The sequence below is a fragment of the Rhinolophus hipposideros genome, assembly GCF_964194185.1.
Source record: "Rhinolophus hipposideros genome assembly, chromosome: 7".
In the NCBI taxonomy this organism is placed as follows: Eukaryota; Metazoa; Chordata; class Mammalia; order Chiroptera; family Rhinolophidae; genus Rhinolophus; species Rhinolophus hipposideros.
In genome coordinates, this window is record NC_138053.1 from 46,551,734 (window position 1) to 46,573,163 (window position 21,430).

General features: G+C 36.2%; 1 protein-coding gene across 7 annotated transcripts in view; it reads right to left on the reverse strand.

The window, feature by feature from the left end:
* Positions 1 to 21,430, reverse strand: part of VCAN (versican) — a 289,285-nt gene that overhangs the window by 48,514 nt on the left and 219,341 nt on the right. For 4 of the 7 annotated variants that reach the window (XM_081053809.1, XM_081053813.1, XM_081053810.1 and 1 more), the window contains exon 6: positions 17,665 to 17,958. In XM_081053809.1, coding sequence (XP_080909935.1) covers positions 17,665 to 17,958 — 294 coding nt within the window. Of the gene's footprint in view, positions 1 to 8,175; positions 11,128 to 17,664; positions 17,959 to 21,430 lie in introns of all 7 variants that reach the window. The other 3 variants (XM_081053812.1, XM_081053811.1, XM_081053814.1) reach the window with 1 other exon arrangement.

The following is a 21,430-nucleotide window of genomic DNA, read 5'->3' on the forward strand; positions in this document are numbered from 1 at the left end:
TAAACTGATTATACATGTGCAAAAGGAAGGCCAGGTATAACACCGTGACATGGTATGTCATATTTTCACAGAAACAGATGCTAAAATATAATTAAACTTTTCCTCTCACCCCAGAGATTCTTCCTATCCAGTTTAAAAAATCTTCTATTTAAACCTTAAATTATTTATGGAGCAATACTTTATACATTATCATAGTAATTCTAGCCAGTATTTAGAATATTCACCATAATTTATTTTCCTTCAAAGAACCGAATCACTCTTTTTAAGAATAATTATAGCCTTCTTGCCAAAAGACAGGTGTTTTCCTCCAGATTCATACTCAAAAGTCTAAACACTGGCATATCTCTCTAAGGAGCACCAATTTTTCATGCAATCAAGTTGGTCTGCAGCTCTCCACAGGCTGCTGTAAGGAAGAAAATTTTACATTTTTTATCGCTGCAGTTATGTTGTAAAACATTCAAACTACTGCTATACAAATGAAAAGAAATATACCACAATTTTCACCAAAAGACATCACCCTCCCTATGGCCTTCCATTAGAGTCATTCTTGTAATCATTCTATCCATGAAGCCACTGAATAACCAACTCTCCTATTTGTACCTCACTGAGGTGTCATGTTTTGTAAACTGACAAAAATAGGCAATGCCTTCTTTAAGACATAACATTTTCGGTTTTGCCTCATTAAGATGGAACCTAAGAACATTTTTTCCCCTTTTCTTTTACCCCTATTGCTCCTCTCACCATGAATGTCTCTCCCCTTGGCTCTACCCCTCCCCCACAAAGTGCTGAACATGGTCTGGGCCCGTGAATACATTTTTTATTCATCTCACAAATGAATGATCTAAGAGCTATTAAGAAGAATGTAATCCCTGTGCAGAAAACTGGGGGGTTTCCTTGACAACAACAAAAAGACAGCAGGGAATGCCCATGCATTCTATGAATATGCAAGAAGAGGCTAGGCCCAGCACCTGGAAAATTTTATAAAGGATTTGGAAAATAAAAAAAACCTCTTTTTCTCTGAAAAACAACACAAAACAACAACAACAACAAAAACAACAAAATTGGTAGTTACCAAAATCATAAGCCCAATTTTCACACATGAAAAAGAGCAGAAAGCTAATGAATGCTACACGTTGGTACTGGAGCATCAATACGATATTTATATGTTAACTAAAGGCTGCAGCTGCTTCTTATCTGCACCCAGAACGGCATCACTGAAACAAACACAATCCATAGAGGATTAAAACTTTAACACGCTCTTGCAGTCAAGCAGATATATGTAATTAATTAGTTTGGCTTCCCGTAGTATAAATCGTCTTGAATTTTAAGATAATTTAATTTTTACCAATTTAATACAAAACAATCTAAATTTTCCTACACCTGTAAATTCAGAATGCAATAATTCCTAAAACTGAGAGGGGATTAGTTTGTACTAAGTAGGTCGCATGTGCCAGGCACTGCTTTTGGTGCTTGTGGTCATGAAGTGTTAAACGTGTGATGTTCCTACCATAGACACTGGCAAGTCCTTGAAGAGATACCTTTCTCCTTTAAGCAATCTGGTAAGATCGCAGTATTATTATATAGTTTTAATGTTAGAACAACTAAGGGCTTTAAGGATTAAGCAATTTATTCAAGGTCAAACACATCGCAAACAACAATGTTGACAATGAACCCAGTTCTGTTTCCAAAAGCTTTTCCACTATATCAACCACCTTTTCTACGTATCCTATGGAACCAAATAACTATCCATCCATTTCATTCAGAATATCACAGAGTGTGTGTGCTTCAAAAATCCAGGTCTAGTGTAGAAAGTAATTATTTGAGTATTTGTTGAATAAATGAGAAAAATTTGACAAAGAAATTAAGAAATTCCTCGCTCCACCCTGCAGATAAGTAAGAGGGACTGACTTTAGGCGCTCCAACTTGTAGTATCTGTTTCACTTGAATTAAGATGTCATAAACTTTTAAAAGTCTCCTTTTAGAGTATGCAGCCCACTCTTTACAATGTCGTTGTATTGAACCTTACCACTGGGTGACTGTAAACCATGATATTTCATGGGACTGTATCTTGAAAAGTTAAATGTACTGAACCTACAGACGATGCTATCTTTATCAAAAAAGTATGGATCACTGAAGAACAGAAAAATAATTTGAGAACACTCCCTCCTGAGGAAGTTGGCTGCATATCTCTGGTGTCCAAGAACCTGTAATCATTTCCAGGTAAATCCTAAAAAGGCAATCATCTTCTAAAGCAGGTCTTGCCCTCTCTTTCATCCCAGCGTTATTTAGTAAAATGCCTGGTTATACTTGGAGCTCCTTAGGTCCACTTTTGAGCCTAGGTTGGGAAGCACTAAGCTAATAACCGGTTTCCCTTCATTTGTTTTTGATCTACCCCTCCAACAAGGACCGGCTAAGTCTCTTCATTCTCATGAAATAGTCTCTGACTTTCCTGCCTTTGTTGATTCCTTCCTTTGCTGACCTTATCTGCCATTCACAGCCAATACCATACGACTTAGTGTGTAATTATATGTTCTTATTCTGCAATTATATTTGCGTTAATATGGGTTCCCAAATGCATTTAAAGTCCTTGGGAGCAGGGCCTGTGGTTTATGTTTATTTTGTGCCCCTTTTAATATCTGTCAAAGGACTTGACATACTGTAGCTTTACTGAAAATAATCTTTGATTGACTGTACTCGGGGGAAGGTAGTGTGAACCCTTCTCTCAGGTTGCTGCCAATGATAGCTAAGTGGTATTTGTCTTTGGATAACACTCCACCTCAGTAGGAGCTTTGATAATGATAAGTTGTAATTGCAAATGTCATTTTCAGAAAAAAAAAGGCATTGGTTCATGTTAGGAAGAAGACAAAGTTCCTTTTAGTCATCTATGGACCACATCTTTGATTATTAAATCTCAAGCGGTAAAAATAATTTCAATTTCTTTAATTCATAAAACACTCATAGAGCATTATAAAAATTGCGATTCTATGTATGTGTGTGTCTGTATCTGAGTGGCAGGTGCATGTATATGTTATATACACAAAATATTTCACTTAGGAGGACTTTTTAAAAAAGGTAACCTTTGGTCTGTAGTGCAGTGTTAAGCTCAATAATTGAGAAACAGTAAGGTCGATCCTTTTCTTTATATTACAGAAATGAAGGGATAGTAGCTAGTCTTTTCCTTTTTCATTATTTGACTAATAAAAGAGAAACTCAATCCTTTTCTAGACTTAGGGAAGCCAAGGAGGGAGGGAGAAGCCATCTTAATCCACCACCCCCCACCCCCGCCCCGGCCCCCCACCCCCCAACCCCGCAGAAAAATGTGCTTCTGAGGCAGGGAGCCACAGCTTGAGTCCAGCAAAGGAAACCACTCATGTGTGCAGGCACCAGCCCCATGCACTCTCAAGGATGTGTTCCAAAATTCTGCAGGAAAGAAGCAACCCATAGTCAGGGCTACCGATTTCAGCATGCTGTTCCTTTTCCATGGTAGGTCTCTGACTAGGGTGCATAGTACCCCATAGCAGCAGCAAATTAAACCTAAGTCATCTACTCTGAGCAACCCAATAGAATGCCAATGAGAAGCCAGTCTTTCCAGAGTCTATTCTCTTTCAGGAATTGATGGACAGGTCAGCACCTGACCCAATAGGGGGTCATCCCTCCTGTGTGTTTATCAGATGAGAGAATCACCTCCCAGCAACAATGCTCCCAGGAGTGTCAAGGCTGGTGGACCCAGTGCCAACAGGGGCAGACCCAGTGTGCCTCTGTTTGTCCATCTGCAATACTTTCCAGAGTTGCCTCACAAGCTTTCTCTGAGATTTAAACATGATAACATTCGCATATATAAAACGGGGTCTGAAAGTATCAAGCTCTAAGTGTGAGCTGGGTGAGGGTTTAGCTCTGCACATCCGTAGGACATTCTGCAATGTAACTAGATATCATTTCAATTACACATAGGCATCGAGACGATTGGAACTAGATTTGCTTAATTTGCTTTACTCAGCATTACACAAAATTATTGAAAGGTACATGTTAATGAATGTGCATCATTCTGTGTGAATTGGACCTATTTTAAAAATGTGTTAACTATAAAAATCAATACAATCAGGGATGACTAATTGTTTCTGCTTCTTTTTGAGTTGTCTAGATAATATAATTCTCTTTCTAGCTGTGTGCTGAGGTGCACATTATTTTAGAAACTACCCAGGGCATAAGGGAGAGGTTTCAAGAAAGGGGGGGGGCTCCTGTCTCCCCCCTCAAATGTTAACCAGTACAGCCACTCTCTCATCTGCTCAAAACATGAAGGCCCTGAATAAGATTTTGTCTGAAGAAAGGAATCTGATCTTATAATAAAAAATATGAAAGTAATTTTTCTACATAATAAATTCTACAAAAATAAAAAGTATGTGATTTAAAATTATATGACACTATCTTGTATAAACATTACCTTTTAAAAAATGATGACTGTGTAATGAATGGTATAAATATTGGTATTTGCCCAGATATCTTCTGTTTTCACAGCCAATATTTCTTTTCTTACCCTTTCCTCAACACTATCATATTCATAAAGTAGATGTATAGCTTTATGTACATTTCTAGAATGTACAAACAAAAATGCAGACGGGATTAATCACATGGGATTTATTTCTGAATGATGTCAAGTAAGCAATAAGGTACCATAATTTTCAATAAGGAAACCGAGCACAATGAATTCTACTATAGAAGCCAAAATTGTCTTTCTCAAAATCTCATTAGTCTTTCATATCATTACATTCATTACTTTATCAATCTTCCTATTTATGTAATTTCAGTCTGGCTTTACATTTTCCTTACACTCAGATTTAGATAAATATACATTATAAAACTAGCAAAACAAAAAAAAAAAAAAAAAGAAAGACCATCTGAGAAGACAAACAACATCAAGCCAGCCTGACAAATAGTATATATCATATATGAACTTGTTTTCAAAAAGAACTAGTAAGCCACTTATTTTAAGGTTATAACTATGAGCATTTGCATAATAATATTTGCATATTTCCAAATTATTATTTGATTTAAAGACACCAATAGATCAGTTTTTAAAAACATTCACAACTCTGTCATATTAACCTGTGACATTTCAGATGATTTAGAGAAAAAGCATTCTTTAAAAAAAAAAAAAAAGCCCAGAACTACAGAAACTCTTTCTATACCTTTAAATCCTATAGACTTCATACATGTTCACAAAGAAAACCTTTTAATAATGTTTCAAAATGCAGGTGTGCAAATTACTCCTGAAATAGACAGGAGTCATGTTTTCAGTATCCCCTGAACCACTGTTAAACACACCCCATACCATTTTTCAGCTCATAAAAGTTTTATGAGCTGAAAAGTTCCTTCAGATTTTTTTAACTGCTAACCATAGTTACCCTCTAGCAACAGCACCCTAAGTTGCTATTAAGATCCATTTAAGCAAATATAACATAAACGTGTCCTGAGTAGCATGTTTTGTTTCATAGCAGTAAAAAAAGAAAATCAAGATTTATATGACTTGCTGAGTGCAGCAAAAAAGTTATGAATGCCTTGTTTTAGTGTAGCATGGGTGGTATTTTTGCTTACTTGGATATACAGTATGTGTAGAGGTCAATTCTATGTTTGTGATTAGATTTATACAAATTCATACATGTACCGAGGATTTTCCAGTCTGGAAAAATGTGCCTTGATACCTAAAAAGGTTGGTTTTCCAGGCACATATATATTTTTCCTTGTTAATGTACACCTGCCTTAGAACTCATTAATTTAACGTCTGCCTTAGAGTTTTCTCTTGCCAAAGTTCAAAATGCTTGAAAAATTAAATTTCTCTTAGGAAACAAATCAAGTAAGTAAAAGTAAGCAGTTGGACCTGAGAAAACCCCATTGTCTTCTTAAGACAATACATAATGCTTTGAATCATAACGAGAATGGCTTATAGAAAGCACTGAAAAATGATAGATAGATGAGAGAAAGAGAAATAGAGGGAGGAAACTAGACAAATAGTCCCCCAAAACACAGACAGTGGAATCCCGTCCTCATGGAGATAACCTAGTATTCTGTTTCCACAGAGTTTTGTAACCAATCGTTATCAATGCTGAATAAAAATTAGTTTGAAGACAAATCATGGTCCCATGTTTTAAAAGGGGAAGGAGAGGAAACACCTAGTCATGTCTCCCAGACCCAGCTGAATTAAGTTCACAACTCAAATGTAAATATACACCTTTGTATAAATGGTTTCTAGTGAGGTTACTCAGACCCTCCATTTCGGGTAACCATTTATAAACTTAGATTTTTTTTTTCTGATGACTGCCAATTCTTCCAAAGAGATCAAGTTTCACTTTTCCATTTTGCAATTTGATCACTCTAAACTTAACACACAGTTTGCCATCTAGAAGAGTTTTTAAATGCAGAACACTTTTTACTGCTTTCTAGATTATTGGATTCAACTTAGTATCTACACTAACAAGGAAGTAGACTGGGAAAAAGTGCTGCATCATGTCTCATTCAAATATTTTGTTTTAATTCTCAGGTTGTAAGCGTTGGTAGTAATTTTTTTTTCCCTTCTCTTCACTTCTTTCTTTTCAATAGTAATACCTTCTTGTCATTTTTTCAACCCTAATGACAGCAATCCTCATTCCAACTATGTGTCCACTCATCTTCTCTCTCCAACTACAGTTCCAAGAGGCAGAAAAGGAATATAAGAGAGAGGAAATACGTTATCGTCTCCAAGAAACAGCATCATTAGCAGGAAAATAATGCTCCAATCCTGGCTTCTTTCAACTGTACTGGAAAGTGGAGATTAACTTCAGTACTCTGGGAATGTATTCCTGTCTCTACTATTTACTGCCTTGGCAAAAGCTTTTACAATGAGAAAATTCTGGATAGTTGAAGCTGTAAAATTTGTACAGTACTAGAAGCCAACTGACTTGACCATAGAGTTACCTGTTTGTTCCCAACAGGTGCACTCCTGAGTACTCTAATGAAGGTAGTATCACTCTTAAGTAAAATGACACCCTAAGGGGAATATCCCAACAGGAAGAGAGAAAACCTGCTTCAAAAAAAAATAAATAAATAAAAATTATTCTAGCCCAACTTCTCAGAGCTATGTCAAGGAAAAAATAAGTATTTCGTAATTTAATTCACATGTTTAAAATAGAATACAGTCACTTAACTAAGATCAATTACCTGAACTTCTGAATTAGAAAAAGACAAACAAATCTGAATTGATCTATTGAACGGTATCTGCTGTATATTCTTAACTCAGCTTACCCAACTTAAAAGATGGTGTGGTCTGACCTTGAAGAAGGAATAAGTTATGTTTGATAATGAAAATTGCAAGTATTAATCAATACAAAAGCACAGCTTGTAAGCATTTTGCAAGAGACAAATAAAATATTTGCACAAAACAGAAGGAATTGCAAATATTCCTAGAAATAAAACAATTAAATCATAAAATAAAGAACATTATAGCCGGGTAATGAGGTAACGCTGACATATCCACCTTCTGAAATTATATTTGATACAATGAATTATATTTCCTAGAACTAAGCTGGATTGTATTTGTTCTAAACATTTAAAGCCTCCTTAAAATACCCAAGGACAACAGCTTAAAAACAGGTTAAACATGCATGAAAATAACATTTAAACGACAGACCTATATAACCCACCCCATAAGTCATATAATAAACTTGCAAAATACTGAAAGAGAAAAACCGAAGCAAACTCGAGACATCTCTCAGCCCTAGGAATAAGAAATACAGTTTAGCTGTCCACAATGAAGGTACTGAAGGTTAATAGTTAAAGACCAATGGAATGTTAACACAGCCTAGTGCTACCTTGAGTAGTAATGCATGGAAAGACACTGAAATTAAAACACTTTGCTCTGCATGTTTTGAAGTGATGTAACATGATGATTTGGTTATATTAGATGACAAAGCAGGGCTTCTTATGACTTTTAACAAAATCGTATCTAACATTCTTCCAAATTGTATAACATATTCTTCCAATTCTTGTACAAATCTGTGAATCTAAAACACAGAATTTTTTTCACACTCCAGTTATCTTCTAATGGCAGCATTTGGTAGGTTGATTTTTTCTTTTCCCCAAAAGTAATTTTCAAGATAAAATGCTGATTGCCTTGACTGGTATGTCTAGAAAGCAAAGACTTACCTGTCTTGTTTTCTGTGACCTCAATAATAAAAACATTTATGTCAGGGTGGAATTTTGTCCCCACTGGGGGTTCTGGAGTGGAAAGTGGCTGAGGTCTGAAGGCCTCTTTGCCTCCCACAGTCGGCTGTCTTGTTGGCTGTGTAGCAGAAGGAGTCGTTGGAGTGGTGAAATACTCTCTATCAATATCGGTTTCCGTTCGCCTGGCTACAATATCCTTAAAGGTGGTGGGAGGAACAGGAGCTGCTGATTCTGCAATGATTACCATGTCACTGGTGGTTTCTTCACCAGGTTCCCCATCAATGAGAGGCAGTTCAGTGGATGCTGAAGTTGTGTGAAGTCCGACTCCTGAACTGAAGGCTGTAGTGGTATCACTTGGAACTGTGGCTTTAATTGTTGAAAATTCTGGGAGTTCTGTGGCTTTGGGCTCTTTGAATAATTCTGAGCCTAAGTCAGTATAATCTAAGGATGTTTTCTCTCTTTCCTCAGTAGTGGTTTCCTCTAAAAGCTGGGTAACACTGGTGCTGAAAGGTGATACAACATCCTTTGGACTTGTACCTTCTCTTTCATATTTTTGTTCAGGCCCTGGACTTAGTGACACCTTTGGACCCATGCTTGGTGTTAGTGTTACCACTTCCTCTGTTTTTGCTTTGGGCTCAGTGACAGCAGTAGGTGGATAGGACATACTGTGCTCAATTTTTCCAACTGGAGTTGCTTCTAAAACTGGGACTCTCTCAGAACCTGTCACTGAATGGTCTTCAGTAACAGTATATGCTGACCCATCACTTTCTCGTTCATCTGATGGTGTTATTGCCTCCTTGGCTATGCCAGCTACAGAACTGAGAGCAGGTACTGGTTTGTCTCGAGTCTGTTCTTTCCAAGGGAATTCTTCCTGAGTTGTTCTCTGTGTAATTTCTGTTGTTCTTATAGTTTCAGGAGAAATACTTGCTTCAAGGTCAGTCCGATCAACGGCATGTATGTCTTCAGAGTGTTCACGGAGAGCTTCATCTTCTGATGGAACAGAAGGTACCAATGCTCCCCACTCTGTCTTGGGAATTATAGAAAGAGGACTGGTATTTGAAGTGTTTACGTAAGTAGTAGGTTCTTGGGTGCTACTATAATTAACAAATGCTGATCCTTCCACATTTGAAGTGTGTACAAATTGGGGAACAGTAGATATGGGCCTAGAGACATCCATGTCTTCTCCTTCATCCAAAGCACTTCCTTCTCTGGTTGCATGAACAACTAGACCTTCCATGCCTGTGATAGGTAGAACTCTTTCTTCAGTTATGGAATCTCTCAAAGTTGACTTTTCTGAAATGCCTACTGATATAGTTGGCTGAAATCTAACTGTGAATCTCCCATTGTCTCTTGTGTCTTCTTCAGTAAACTGCTCTAATGGCTGTTGAGTACTACCTGGGATAAGAGTAAATTCATCTCCTCCATCTTCAGTGAAACTTGGGATTTCTTTTTCCTTTCCACTCACTCCTCTAGTGGTGGGTAGGGCAGGGGGAAATTTTGGAGAGCTTGCATGTTCAGTGGACCCTAACAGTTTTGAGGTTGTATTATCTTCATCCCATGACCATTTTGATACAGTGACTACTTCCACATTTAAAGTGCTGTGGGTTGTAATATCTTGATAGCCATCTGTTTCTAAACCAACCGTAGTTGTTATAAAGTCTTCCTCCACATCTCTTGCCTCTGTAGGCACCACACTTAGTTTTGTTGTTGTCACTGCTGGGGAATCAAAAGATTTGGTCATTTCCACTGAAGATTCTGTAAGATAAATTTGCTCTGAGAAAGCTGTAGAGAACTTCATTCCAGAGCCACCTTCTTCCTCTATTTTTCTTATAAATGGATCTTTGGTGATCTTCTCCTGTATTTTATCATTGGTATAAGTATCTGTTCTCATTTCTGGTCTTTGTGTTTCTGTTCTTTCTCTTCCTTGTGTTATTTCTGTTTGCAGAGAGGGATAAACCACTGTGGCTATTCCTTTGACTAATCTTTTATCACCAGAATAAGGAAACAATTCTACTTCTGTATGATGCTGTGGTGGGAAAGGTGTGGAGGATACATCCTGGCCAAAAAAATCTTCAAGTTTCCTACCATTAGTTTGTTTCTCTTCCCAGTTGTCCGTGGATGATCCATCATTGTCACGCATAGTTATAGGTGAGACGATTGTTGAGACTGACTTCACATCTTCTAGTTGAGTAGAGGTGATGTCTTCTGAAGTTTTTGACACTGTAATGACTTCAGGTATCTGGCTAAAGACCAAGGTACTCTGATCAGATCTAACTGTAAATGTTCTATCCTCACCATCATCTTCTCCCAAGGTGAATTCATAGTGGGTTGCGGTCACTGATTCAGAAAGAGTGCTTACTGTTTTCTTTTCAGTTCTGGATTCCAGGGTCATTGTTGTAGATACAAATGGTGTTTCAGTTACAGAGAACTCCTTGAAAGGAATGTGCTCTGAGATTTCCACAGATGTTACCAAGGGACCCACTTCTATTTGTTCAATTTGTGTAACTGATTCCTGTGTTTGTATATCTTCCATGACACCATCCCATGAATCAGTAGCATGAGGGGAGATGACAGTTGTATCTTGGGGCACTTCTTCCTTAATTTCAGATATGTCTGGCTTTCCAAGTGGTCCTGAAACTGAAGGTGAGTAATAGTCCATATCCCAAGGCTTCTTAGTTCTCCCAGCAGGTGTGTGTAATTCCGTGGCTAATCTGTGTGTGACAGTTTGAGATTGAACTGTGGATTTCTGTTCAAAATTGACTATATTTCCCATAGAAGGAAATTTTGTGGTAATGACAGGTAAGTCAGTGATTAAAGGGATGACTGGTGTAGTTCTGTCAGGTATCATTTGCAGTTCTTTGGATAAACTGTGTGATGCAGTTTCTGCAAGGACATTCAGTTCGATGGTTGTAGCCTCTGATATATTCTGTTTAGCTAGAAAAATAATTTCAAAGAGTTGATTAGACAAGTCACTAATAAAAAGCTGTACGTCCAGTGTTTGTTATGTCCTGCTGTGTATTTTGGGGTGACCTAAAAAGGTTTTGTGATGGCTGGGAGTCTAAAAACTATACTTAAATGAACCCAAAGACAGACAATTGAACATTTAATACTCACAAATGTATCCCTTGTTTTATGTTACAAGGATTATCTCTGCTTTTATCCATAGGTATGAATGAATGTTCTTGGTTAAGGAAAGTGAATATTATGTAGTTTAAAGATAAGGAGACGCCTAAAAAAATATAAATGCAAAGTTTGGAAACAGTAGATAGGTGATTCATCAGAAACGACAGCAGCAGCTTGAAACTTAGTAGGAGAATTCAGTACTACTATTCTGGAAGCTTCTGTACCCTGCCTCTAGTTTTCTCCCTTCTTCTCAAGCTGCATCCTGTCTCAGGGGAGCGGGAGTGCCTCAGACTGCAAAACAACAAAAAGCCACATCAAATGTACCCAATTTACATATAAACTATTACATTGTCCATAATGTGGAGGGTTTCATAAAAACAGGATATTAAACTTTTTAATACCACCCTTCCCTTGATTCCAGGTGTTGAACATTTGTCTTCCTCTTCCTTTCAACTCTGTAATGTAGGCCTTGTTTCTCACAAATAATAAAATGTTTCTGGCAGAGGCTGCTTGGCATTTGTTGTACTTGTACGTTTTGTTCTATGACCTACACACTATGTTTGTAACTCTTAAGGGTCTTGGTTCCAGGCTTACTTTAGCATGAAACCCAAACCTAGAACAGGAAATAAAGTACCCACATGATATATTTTAGGTCTGTAATTACAAATCACTGGAAACAACCCTGAGCATCAGAAAGAATGGACTCAGGCAATAAAAAGTAACATGTCATCATAAAATGCTACATTATAATGCCTCCAGATTTGCAGAGAATGGCCTGGCCTGTTTAAGGAAATTTAAATCGAATACAAAATTGACAGTGTTGTAGATAAGATTCCTTCTCCATATAGTGAAAATGTGGCAGCTTAGTACATAATGATTCTGTTTTGTGTTTTTTTCAAATTCAGACTTTCAAAAAACAAAAAGTAGTTGCCACTAAACTCAGAAGGAACAGTTTTGAGGAAACTTGTAGCCCTGTATAACTTAAAACTAGTTGTATGGGTAACGCCAGTTCCCGCCATAAGAGTTGTCATATCTGTAGTATCTACAATATCTTGTGTCTTAATCACAAAACAGGGGTCTTTGGAAAACAAAATTGGATACCTTTGATCTCCATCTACTCTGTCAAAACTTAATGATAATTAGGGTCAGTGAAACAGCTCTCTATGATACTAGAATAGTAAATACATGTCATTACATATTTGTCCAAACCAATAGAATGTACAACACAAAAAGTGAACCTTAATATAAACTATGGACCTTGAGTGACTATGATGTGTCCGTGTGGGTTCATCAGTTATAACCTTCAGGTTCCACTCTGGAGGGGGATGTTGATAATGGAGGAAGCCATGCCTGAGTGAGGATGGGGATAAATGGGAAATCACTGCATTGTCCATTCATTTGCTGTGAACCTAAAACTTTAAAAAATAAAGTCTATTTTAAAAAGTTAATGACAAAATGATGTGATTTTATTGTACGTAAGACTTGAGCTGTGATAGTTCCTCCTTTTTTGGTTTGGTTTGAGCTGTTATTAGCTGTGGTCATTCCCAGATCATTTTAAAGCCGAGATTCATCAATTTTATAACGAAAACTTGGTGGCCATTTACATTATGGTGCTTTTAACTATTCTTTAAAGTCTGTCACTATTTATCCTTTTATATTAAAACAAAACTAAATTTAAAAAAATGAACTCTTCAAAAATATATTAGAAAATGTTTTTCTTCCTTTTTTTTAAGAAAAGCTTTTTCTGCATTCATTTACTGGAAGAAGCTTTGGTCTATTTTGATTGACACGAGCAACTTAAGGAACCAAAGTGTGCTTTTTCTTTTAATTCAATTCTCTATATCTTCTGAAATTCCATATCTGTTACCTCGTTTAAATGCCAAATGTTATGTTTGTTTTATAACTGTAATCTGTGGGGAAGCAGTAAAATGTACATACAAAGAAATTTCCCATGGAAACATAATATACACACTTAGCACACTGAATCCAAGAAAAAAATAATCATATTATCAATAGCAACAAAAAAGCTAATTTTGCTTTTTCCCTCTGATTATTTCCATGACTGATTAAATTAACAGAGGAGGTGATGCTGCATTAGGACCAAACAGGGCCTGTGAATCAGGTTCCAACCCAAGTTCTGTGCCAGCGACTTTCTACAATGCTATGAAAATTTTATAGTGTTTGGAAAACGAAGGACTCAGATTTTAAAAATCTAAATAACTGTATGTCATTGTCAATTATTATTATCCAGACCATTTAGTGTTGTCTTCCTCTTGTCCTGAAACATAGTAAAATGACAGCAATATATCCCAGAGAATCTCCTTTACAAAGCCAAGATTTATGTGAATTTGTTTTCAAAAATAAGAGTTTTCAAAAATTTTAGAGACTTGATTAAAAAAAAATGTTTATAATTAAATTAATTAACTCTACTATTTGGAATGCAAAACCTCAGATTTCCTTTTGGGGCTGGATGGAGTTTTCATCAACTTAACAGCTGATTCCCATCATGACTCAGTATATCTCATAACCTGTGCCATTTGTTTCAATCATTTTCCCTGCCCCCCAAAATCATTTTGAAAAACATAAATATGTGCAAAGAGATATCGTAAGAATAAATGCCACTGTATTAATGATAATGATGAGAAAGGTGAGAACACAACTCTGGAGTATTCTAAAAGTGTCCCTCCAGAAGGAGCATTCCCATGGAGAAGTTTTTGTATTGGTAAACTACCAGTGTCCCTTCAATTTCCTTCCCGAGAAGGCCAACAAGAACCAGCATGCTCCTTTCCCACAAAAACTCCCTTCCAACCTTTGCAGCTGTCTGCCACACAGATGTTTCACATCACTGTACTTATGGTATCTTATGTTCTATGGACTATCTTCTTTGTGCTTCTGCTGTGAGGCATGAGGCAGATTTCCTAATAAAGTATAAAACCCCTATTAACAGCATGATACCTGATATAACTCATACCTATACTGCCTACATTATAGGGAAGTGACTCATTTCAAGTGAGTTCTTCTATATTAAAAGTTGTCTATGTAGATAAGTATAAACATAAAAATTCACAAATAAAGCAGATATTGAATAAGTTGATTCTGGGTTCATATCTGGGGAAAAAATAAAGGTTGAAACAATAAGACTAAAATGTGAATGATTTTTTTAAGTTTTATGAAAGAGTGTACACTAACTGATTCAAACTCAATAAAGAGAAAACATTTAAAAAATACCAATTAGGGAAGGATAAATACCAATTACGGAAGTTTTGGTAGCTATGGTCAGATTATGATAAAGGCACAAAAAAGATAAGCTGACCTGGACATAGGTGAGATGGGCAGGCCAAATTTAAAAGTACACAAATATGCAAGAAAGACAACATATGAAGTGGTGGGTACTTATTTAGCCTCTTTAGACCACCAATTTTAGTTCCAAGCTTCATCAAACAGATAGATGTACAAAAATGAGGGTTCAAAGCAAGATCATATCGATGGTTAGAGGCCTAGAAATTGAAATTTCAAAACATAAATTGTTGCACGTGAGGAAAATGCTGATGAATAACTAAACAATTATGTTTAATAATAGACATGACTGTTATTTAGATGTTGGTCTCCAACTTAGAAAAGTGGGCTTAGACTATAATGCAATGGATTTAGATAATTAGAAAAACTATCTGAGTAATAGGATATAAGAATGGGTTTTCTTGGAAACATGCTCTATCTCGCTGTCTCGGATATCATCAATAACATCAGATGAGAGATTAACATGGGTCTTGAATGCTTTTGAGTCACTTACATTTGGGGATAAATGAATGATCTTTCAAAGCCCTCTATACATTTTTTACAGAACTTGCTTAACTCTGAGGTCATAGAAAATTCAAAAGTATACAATTTAGTTTAATCATCACTGGGGAATACAGAGGAAAACTATTTCACAAAGACATTAATTTACTTGTTTTTTGAACTATTTGACAAGAACCAATTAGAATTATACGTATCACCACCCATTATTAACATTCTATTCAATGATTTTAGAAGGACAAGTGGATTTAGCAAAGTGAGATTTGGTGTTGTCCATTCAGCAAAAAGTGGCTGTAGAAACATTTTCTACATTTCGTAAAAGCAAACAAGAAAAATGTGATCATATTTCTAAGTTCCTGTACTTTACCAACCAATTGTACTTCTCTGAAATCACTTTTAGAACTGTTGCTAAGACCACGTCTCCTACAAAATTTACCCTACAGAATTTAGTCACTACTCAAGTATGTGGGAAAAGTGGGCAGCAGACAAGTCATTCTGAGAATATTTTTCAAATTCTTTCATATACATATAAAGAATCCTTGAAAAATGAATTAGAAATCTGGGGAAGCGGTTGGCATTGTATGTGGCTAAGAAAGGTTTTTATGTTATATGATTAAACCTTCTAAACCTTTTAAGTGCTGAATAAATTTTGAATATGATAGAGTCTTAGGTAGGTTAGAAATAAAAACGTAGCCTTTAGCTTTGGTGGGGGAAAAAATTGAACCATTATATTTACAAGTTATATATTTCCAAGTTATATAGATTCAAATATATTAGAGAGAAAACAATGGACCTAACTTTGCCAACTTTTCAAAGATTTCTACATAGATTTTTAGTAGGTTGTTTTTCTTGAATCTAAGTACCTTGTTACTTCAAACATTCATGTGAATTCACCATTTAAATAAATAATGTAAAACACATTGGGATGAATTCTTTGTGGCTACAGACTTTGGTTTAAATTCTACCCTCAGGGAGAAAAAATGTTGTTTAAACGTTTTCTAGTGCCAGTTTTATAAAGCACAAGAAAACATAATCAAGCAACACAGTAAAGTTGGATAATTCCACTTCTTCCCTAATTTAACCTCTCTAACCCCTTCAGCCCAGCACACACCAATCTGATTTTATTCCTTAGTCGTATTAGTCACTCAATGTAAAACTGATCATAGAGCTTGAACTATCTGAAAATCACTGTTAGGAGAATGCGGCTTAAAGAATGACTATCTTTCTACTTTTTGGGACAAGGTTTCTGTTATTGTTGTTTGTTTTCCTGAAAATGATTAAGGATGACTTTTTCTGTTGTTTCAGGGTTTAGAAAAAAAAGTTGCTATTTTCAGTGGCTTTTGATGGCCAATTTGTATTGCACTGATACACAATATGTGGCTATAACACTCAGAAAGTTGAGTCCATGGGAGGTGATCCAAGCAGAGGCATCTTAGCTGGGAGACAGCAGTATATGAAATCACACCTTCCCTGTTGCACTAACATCTATTCTGTTGAATACTCAGACATCCCGGCTCTGTGCCTTTTTGGTTGATGAAGAATGCCTGTGTATTTCACTTTAGAAACCACTTACATAATAAGCTAGTGTATTTTCTACTCATTTTAGTTACATATTGCTATAACAAGATATATTGGAAACAGTAAAAACTTCACTGTATTTCAATATAACATGGCTCTAACTTGAACATACATCACTCAAAATTCTAGATCTTTGTTTTGCTGTCACCATATAGACCTTACAGTAAGTATTACAAGACTCTGGATTGCTTGCTTGTTTTAATTAAGCATTCTACAAGCATGATACTATACCATGTGACTACTATTGATAAAATAATTTAAGGTAATTTGAAAAATTCAAATAATTATATCACGAATGTTGAAAATGTTACTTAAAGCCAATTTTAAATAGTAAACCTAACTGAAGATAGCCTATGTTTTGCTTTGCTAAGAACATATATTGTATGTCAATATGACACTAGAGAATTAATTATTAGAAAGCACATATTTCTATTACTTGAAATCAGATGAGATAAATGGAGATTTTTATTTATAGCATGGTTAATTTTTAGGTATTAATTGAACGTGATGATTATCCATGTCATTTCCAAGTACTCACCTGCAATTACTGAAATTTAAACTCTCTGCCATTTCAAAGACATAACCCAACAAAGACAAAATAAACCAAATTCAAGGATTCAACTCGGCCACAGTTGGCCTGGGCATTATAGCACCAACAATCTAATTGCATTTCAGGACTGCAATTAATATTGAATAATACTCAGAAACACGTTTTGTGGTGCAATGGGGCACAGTAAAGACCATACCTTGACATTTCCATATCCCCTTTAAAAAACCATTTGTCAAACTTCCAACTGTTTTCACCGCCTGCTTGCTTTTGAAAGTCACTGAACTGTTCCCATTCCATGCACATACCGCAAGGCATGGAATCCATTCCAACTGCTAGCTGAACATCAACACATGCCTTCAGAGTTTTTTTTTGTTTTTGTTTTTGTTTTTTAATCTGTAACTTTTAAAAAGGTATTAAACACTTACGTTTAAAGCAGTAGGCATCAAATCTGCTATCAGGGAGAGGGAAGCCTGTCTGGTTCTCAAAACGATACAGGGTTCTCACCCCAAGTAAACCACCTCCACACTGGGCCTTGGCCACAGTCACAGGGTGGCGAACGCTGGCATCCATCAGCCACCCGTAATCGCACTGGTCAAAGCCGTTCCTCCAAGCCGCATGGAGCTCCCCCACTGTCGCCAGCTGGGCGTCCTGGTTTTCACACTCTTCTTTAGCCTCTTCATAGGTGAATTTATTGGGAGCAGTGATGTGGTACACATCACCTGAAATAAGAAGAGGGGGGAAAAAAGCCCTACGTTTTACTATTCATTCCTTTCCATTTAGGGTGGTGGGGGGAGTTAATGGAAGCATGTAATACATATATGATAAGAAATAACACATACCAGAAAAGTTATATCTATATCTATATTTATGGCTATATCTATATCTATCTATCTATCTATCTATCTATCTATCTATCTATCTATCTATCTATCTATAAGCTTAACATTAAATGATTGCTTCAATGTCCTATGGACATATAGAAGCAGTTATTTGATAATAAAGTTACAATAAATTCTTCAAGATGAACAAAGCTTTCCAGGTGATTCTTTGGATTATTGTCCAGAAAATGAGTTTTCTCTTTAATGAAAAAGCCTGTGATGTGCTTATTAACATTGTGTTCTGCAAAGGGAAAGCTGTTTGAACTATCACTGAGGTTATTTCACTTTGTTTACTCTATAACCAAATAGTAATTCTCTGACCCTCCTCTTCCATCACTACTATCAAAATGATTAAATCCCATCAAATCAAAGCAAAACAATCTCCAGGGTTTGAAGTTGGGAAGGGATAGAATCCAGTTCCCCAGCCTTCTTGTCTGTCACACAGGGCTGCTGGGATTGTTATTCAAGTCATGGCCGGTCCATGGTCAGGGCTGAGAGTGAATGGAGGCCAACATCAGCCCCCACTAAACCAGCAAAATGGACCAAAGTCCCCCTTGAGGAAAGGGATCCTTTTCTTCTACTTGCTCTGCCCAGGGTGGACACCTTTTGCAGTCTGTCTGCCAAACGGGCACCTTTTTCCAGTCTTACAAAGACACATGTTTGCTAGCAAAGGCAATAACTAGGTTTGAGAGACTCTTATATTTACTAATTGATTAACAAAGAAAGGGTGAACATTTCCTTTGTTTATGACTAGGCCTAATTAGCAGAGAATATGTTCATTATCATTTAATGTGTCACAATAAAATATTCTGGAAATGCCATACAGTTTGTTAAATAGAAATTGTACTTCCAATTTACTTGGGTAGCTAACAAAACAATTGGCTGGAATAAATTCAAGCAAATTAAATGATGCTTTTCACATATGTACACAAATTGCTTTTTAAAAGACAGAGGCATCATTAGAGAATATTTAAGCAAAAGGAGCAGGCAGGAGAAGGAATATACAATGAAATGGAGAGGAAGCTAAAATATTGATAGCCTATTATTGTAGCAGCTACAGGTCCTGTTTCCATCTCACTGGGACCGCTTTCTGATTCTATGATATATTAGACAACTGGGACTCCAGAGCTCTCACTATTCGGATCTTCACCTGACTAAATTTAGATGTAACAAGCAATTGTTTAAAATGAGTAGAACCATTACTCTCTCTGTGTGTGTGATAGCTTTATAAAACGAGAAAACTAAGTCCTGGGAAAAATGGCCACATCACACATACCAGCTTTTCTCACTATACATAAAAAATTGCTGGAACTCGGTCAAATCCCAGTAAGAGCTATTTGAAGAAGAGAAAGAAAAATGGCTTTTACCTGACTGAAAAAGGTAAGGTCGGGGTGTGAAGAGGTTTGTCCTTAATGATCTAGTCTGGCAAAAGACAGGCATCTCAAATCTAAAAATGTACTACAAGCATGTAAGTTTCTTTCTCCCTTCCTTCAGTATCTCCCTCCATAATATGTTTTAAAAGCATAAGAGTCACAGTACCAGTTACAGAATATGTATTCCACAATATTTGTTAAATGGATGGCATTTCTAGTTCTTGTTCAGAAACAAGGTGCTCTTTTTCTCCCCTCCTTCCCAAGCAGCACATTAAATAAAGCTAATTCTGCGGCAGGGCTTTGGGGAGCTGCTGTCTGGAACAGGTGATTGATCTCACCTATGGATTTGGTTTAAAGCAACAGGGGGGAAAGGCAGACGGAGAGACTGCGTCTGGTCGCTTGAGCAGCCTCATTCACTTCGCATTACACTTGCACCAAGCCTGAAAGGAATGCAAGTGTGAAAGAGGGCAGCGTGCCAGTACGTTTCCCTCCAAGGTAGAGAACACTTGGGTTTGTTATTACAGCTGGCATATCATTTTTGTTGCCTTAGTTTCCTGCACTGTGAGGTGCTTCTACTTTGAGGTAAAACTACTGTTCCTCTTCAGTAACAGGAGTGATTAGCCAACCAGAGCAGGGCAAAGGAATGTAGTTAATTGAGTAAAACAGCTAGGTTAGTCGATATGTTGGGACAAATCAACTTCTCCAAATGCAGCCAGACCAAAGGGCTAATGAAGAAAAATGATGGCATGATTTCATGGGTAACTAGTGTCCCTGTCTGAAACAGCATACATGTTGGCAGTATTAAAGGAAAGAAAGGTTTCAGAAGGTGCTTGTGGGTTAAAAAGACAATTCTCTTATTATTATTAAATCATAAACTTATAGAACTTTTCACAGATAAACTTTTGTTAAGCCTGACTTTATGCCAAAATATCAATTATTTAATTCATTTATTTGGAAGATGCAATTTCCATCTAGCTATCTAATACCCATAACATAATGATTTTATTTATTTGATTAAATTCTGTTATTCCTGAAGGCCACCTATTTTCCTTTTCATTTATATACAGGAATTTTTCAAACATGGCAAATAAAAATTTAAAAAATATATTGAAAGAGACATCATCATTGGGTTTCATGTAACTCAGATGGAAAAGATTAACCTGACATTGAGTTTACTTTAAGGTAAGAATTGAAAGAGTTCATCTATAAAGATACATAGTCCATAATTGTTGTTTTATTTCAAAATGATGAGAAAAAGAAAAGTAAAACATTTACTTTAACTCTTGTTTCAAAAACTACATATTTAACACTTCCTAAATCATAACTGTTTAACATGAATATTACCTTGCCCACTTCAAAAACCTAACGGTATAGTGAGGCATAAACACTATAGAATTATCTTACTAGATCCTGAAGCTCTTGTAATTAATACTGAATGTATACCCAAAGTGATAAGTTAAATATCCAAGCTTTGCCCTTCGTATCAACCTCAAAATATTAAGGCCAGGACATCTTATACTTTTCTAAAACATGCCAGAATATCTTGGCATCAGTTTCATATTAAAACCCAAACCAGAAAAAAAAAAAAAAGTAAACCAATAGGTAGTACACAGGTAGCAGTAATTGAAGTACCTTATTTTGCTGTGTATCATGTGTTCTTTTTTGCCCAAATTTGTGAGGGAAAAATAAGGATTTGCATTATACATTGTATTATACATTGCATTATACAAAATTGTCCTAATTCTGTATCTATATAAATGTTTTTAATTCTTTCATTTATGCTTATGAGTTAAAAGTGTAACTCTAGAAACCAATAAGGATATATATATGCAACATAATACCCTGGAATACAATGATCAGCTTTGTTGAACTTACGACAAACTTGCAACGACAGAGTTCTTGGCCTTGTACGATGTGTAAATATTGTAAATTTGTTACCG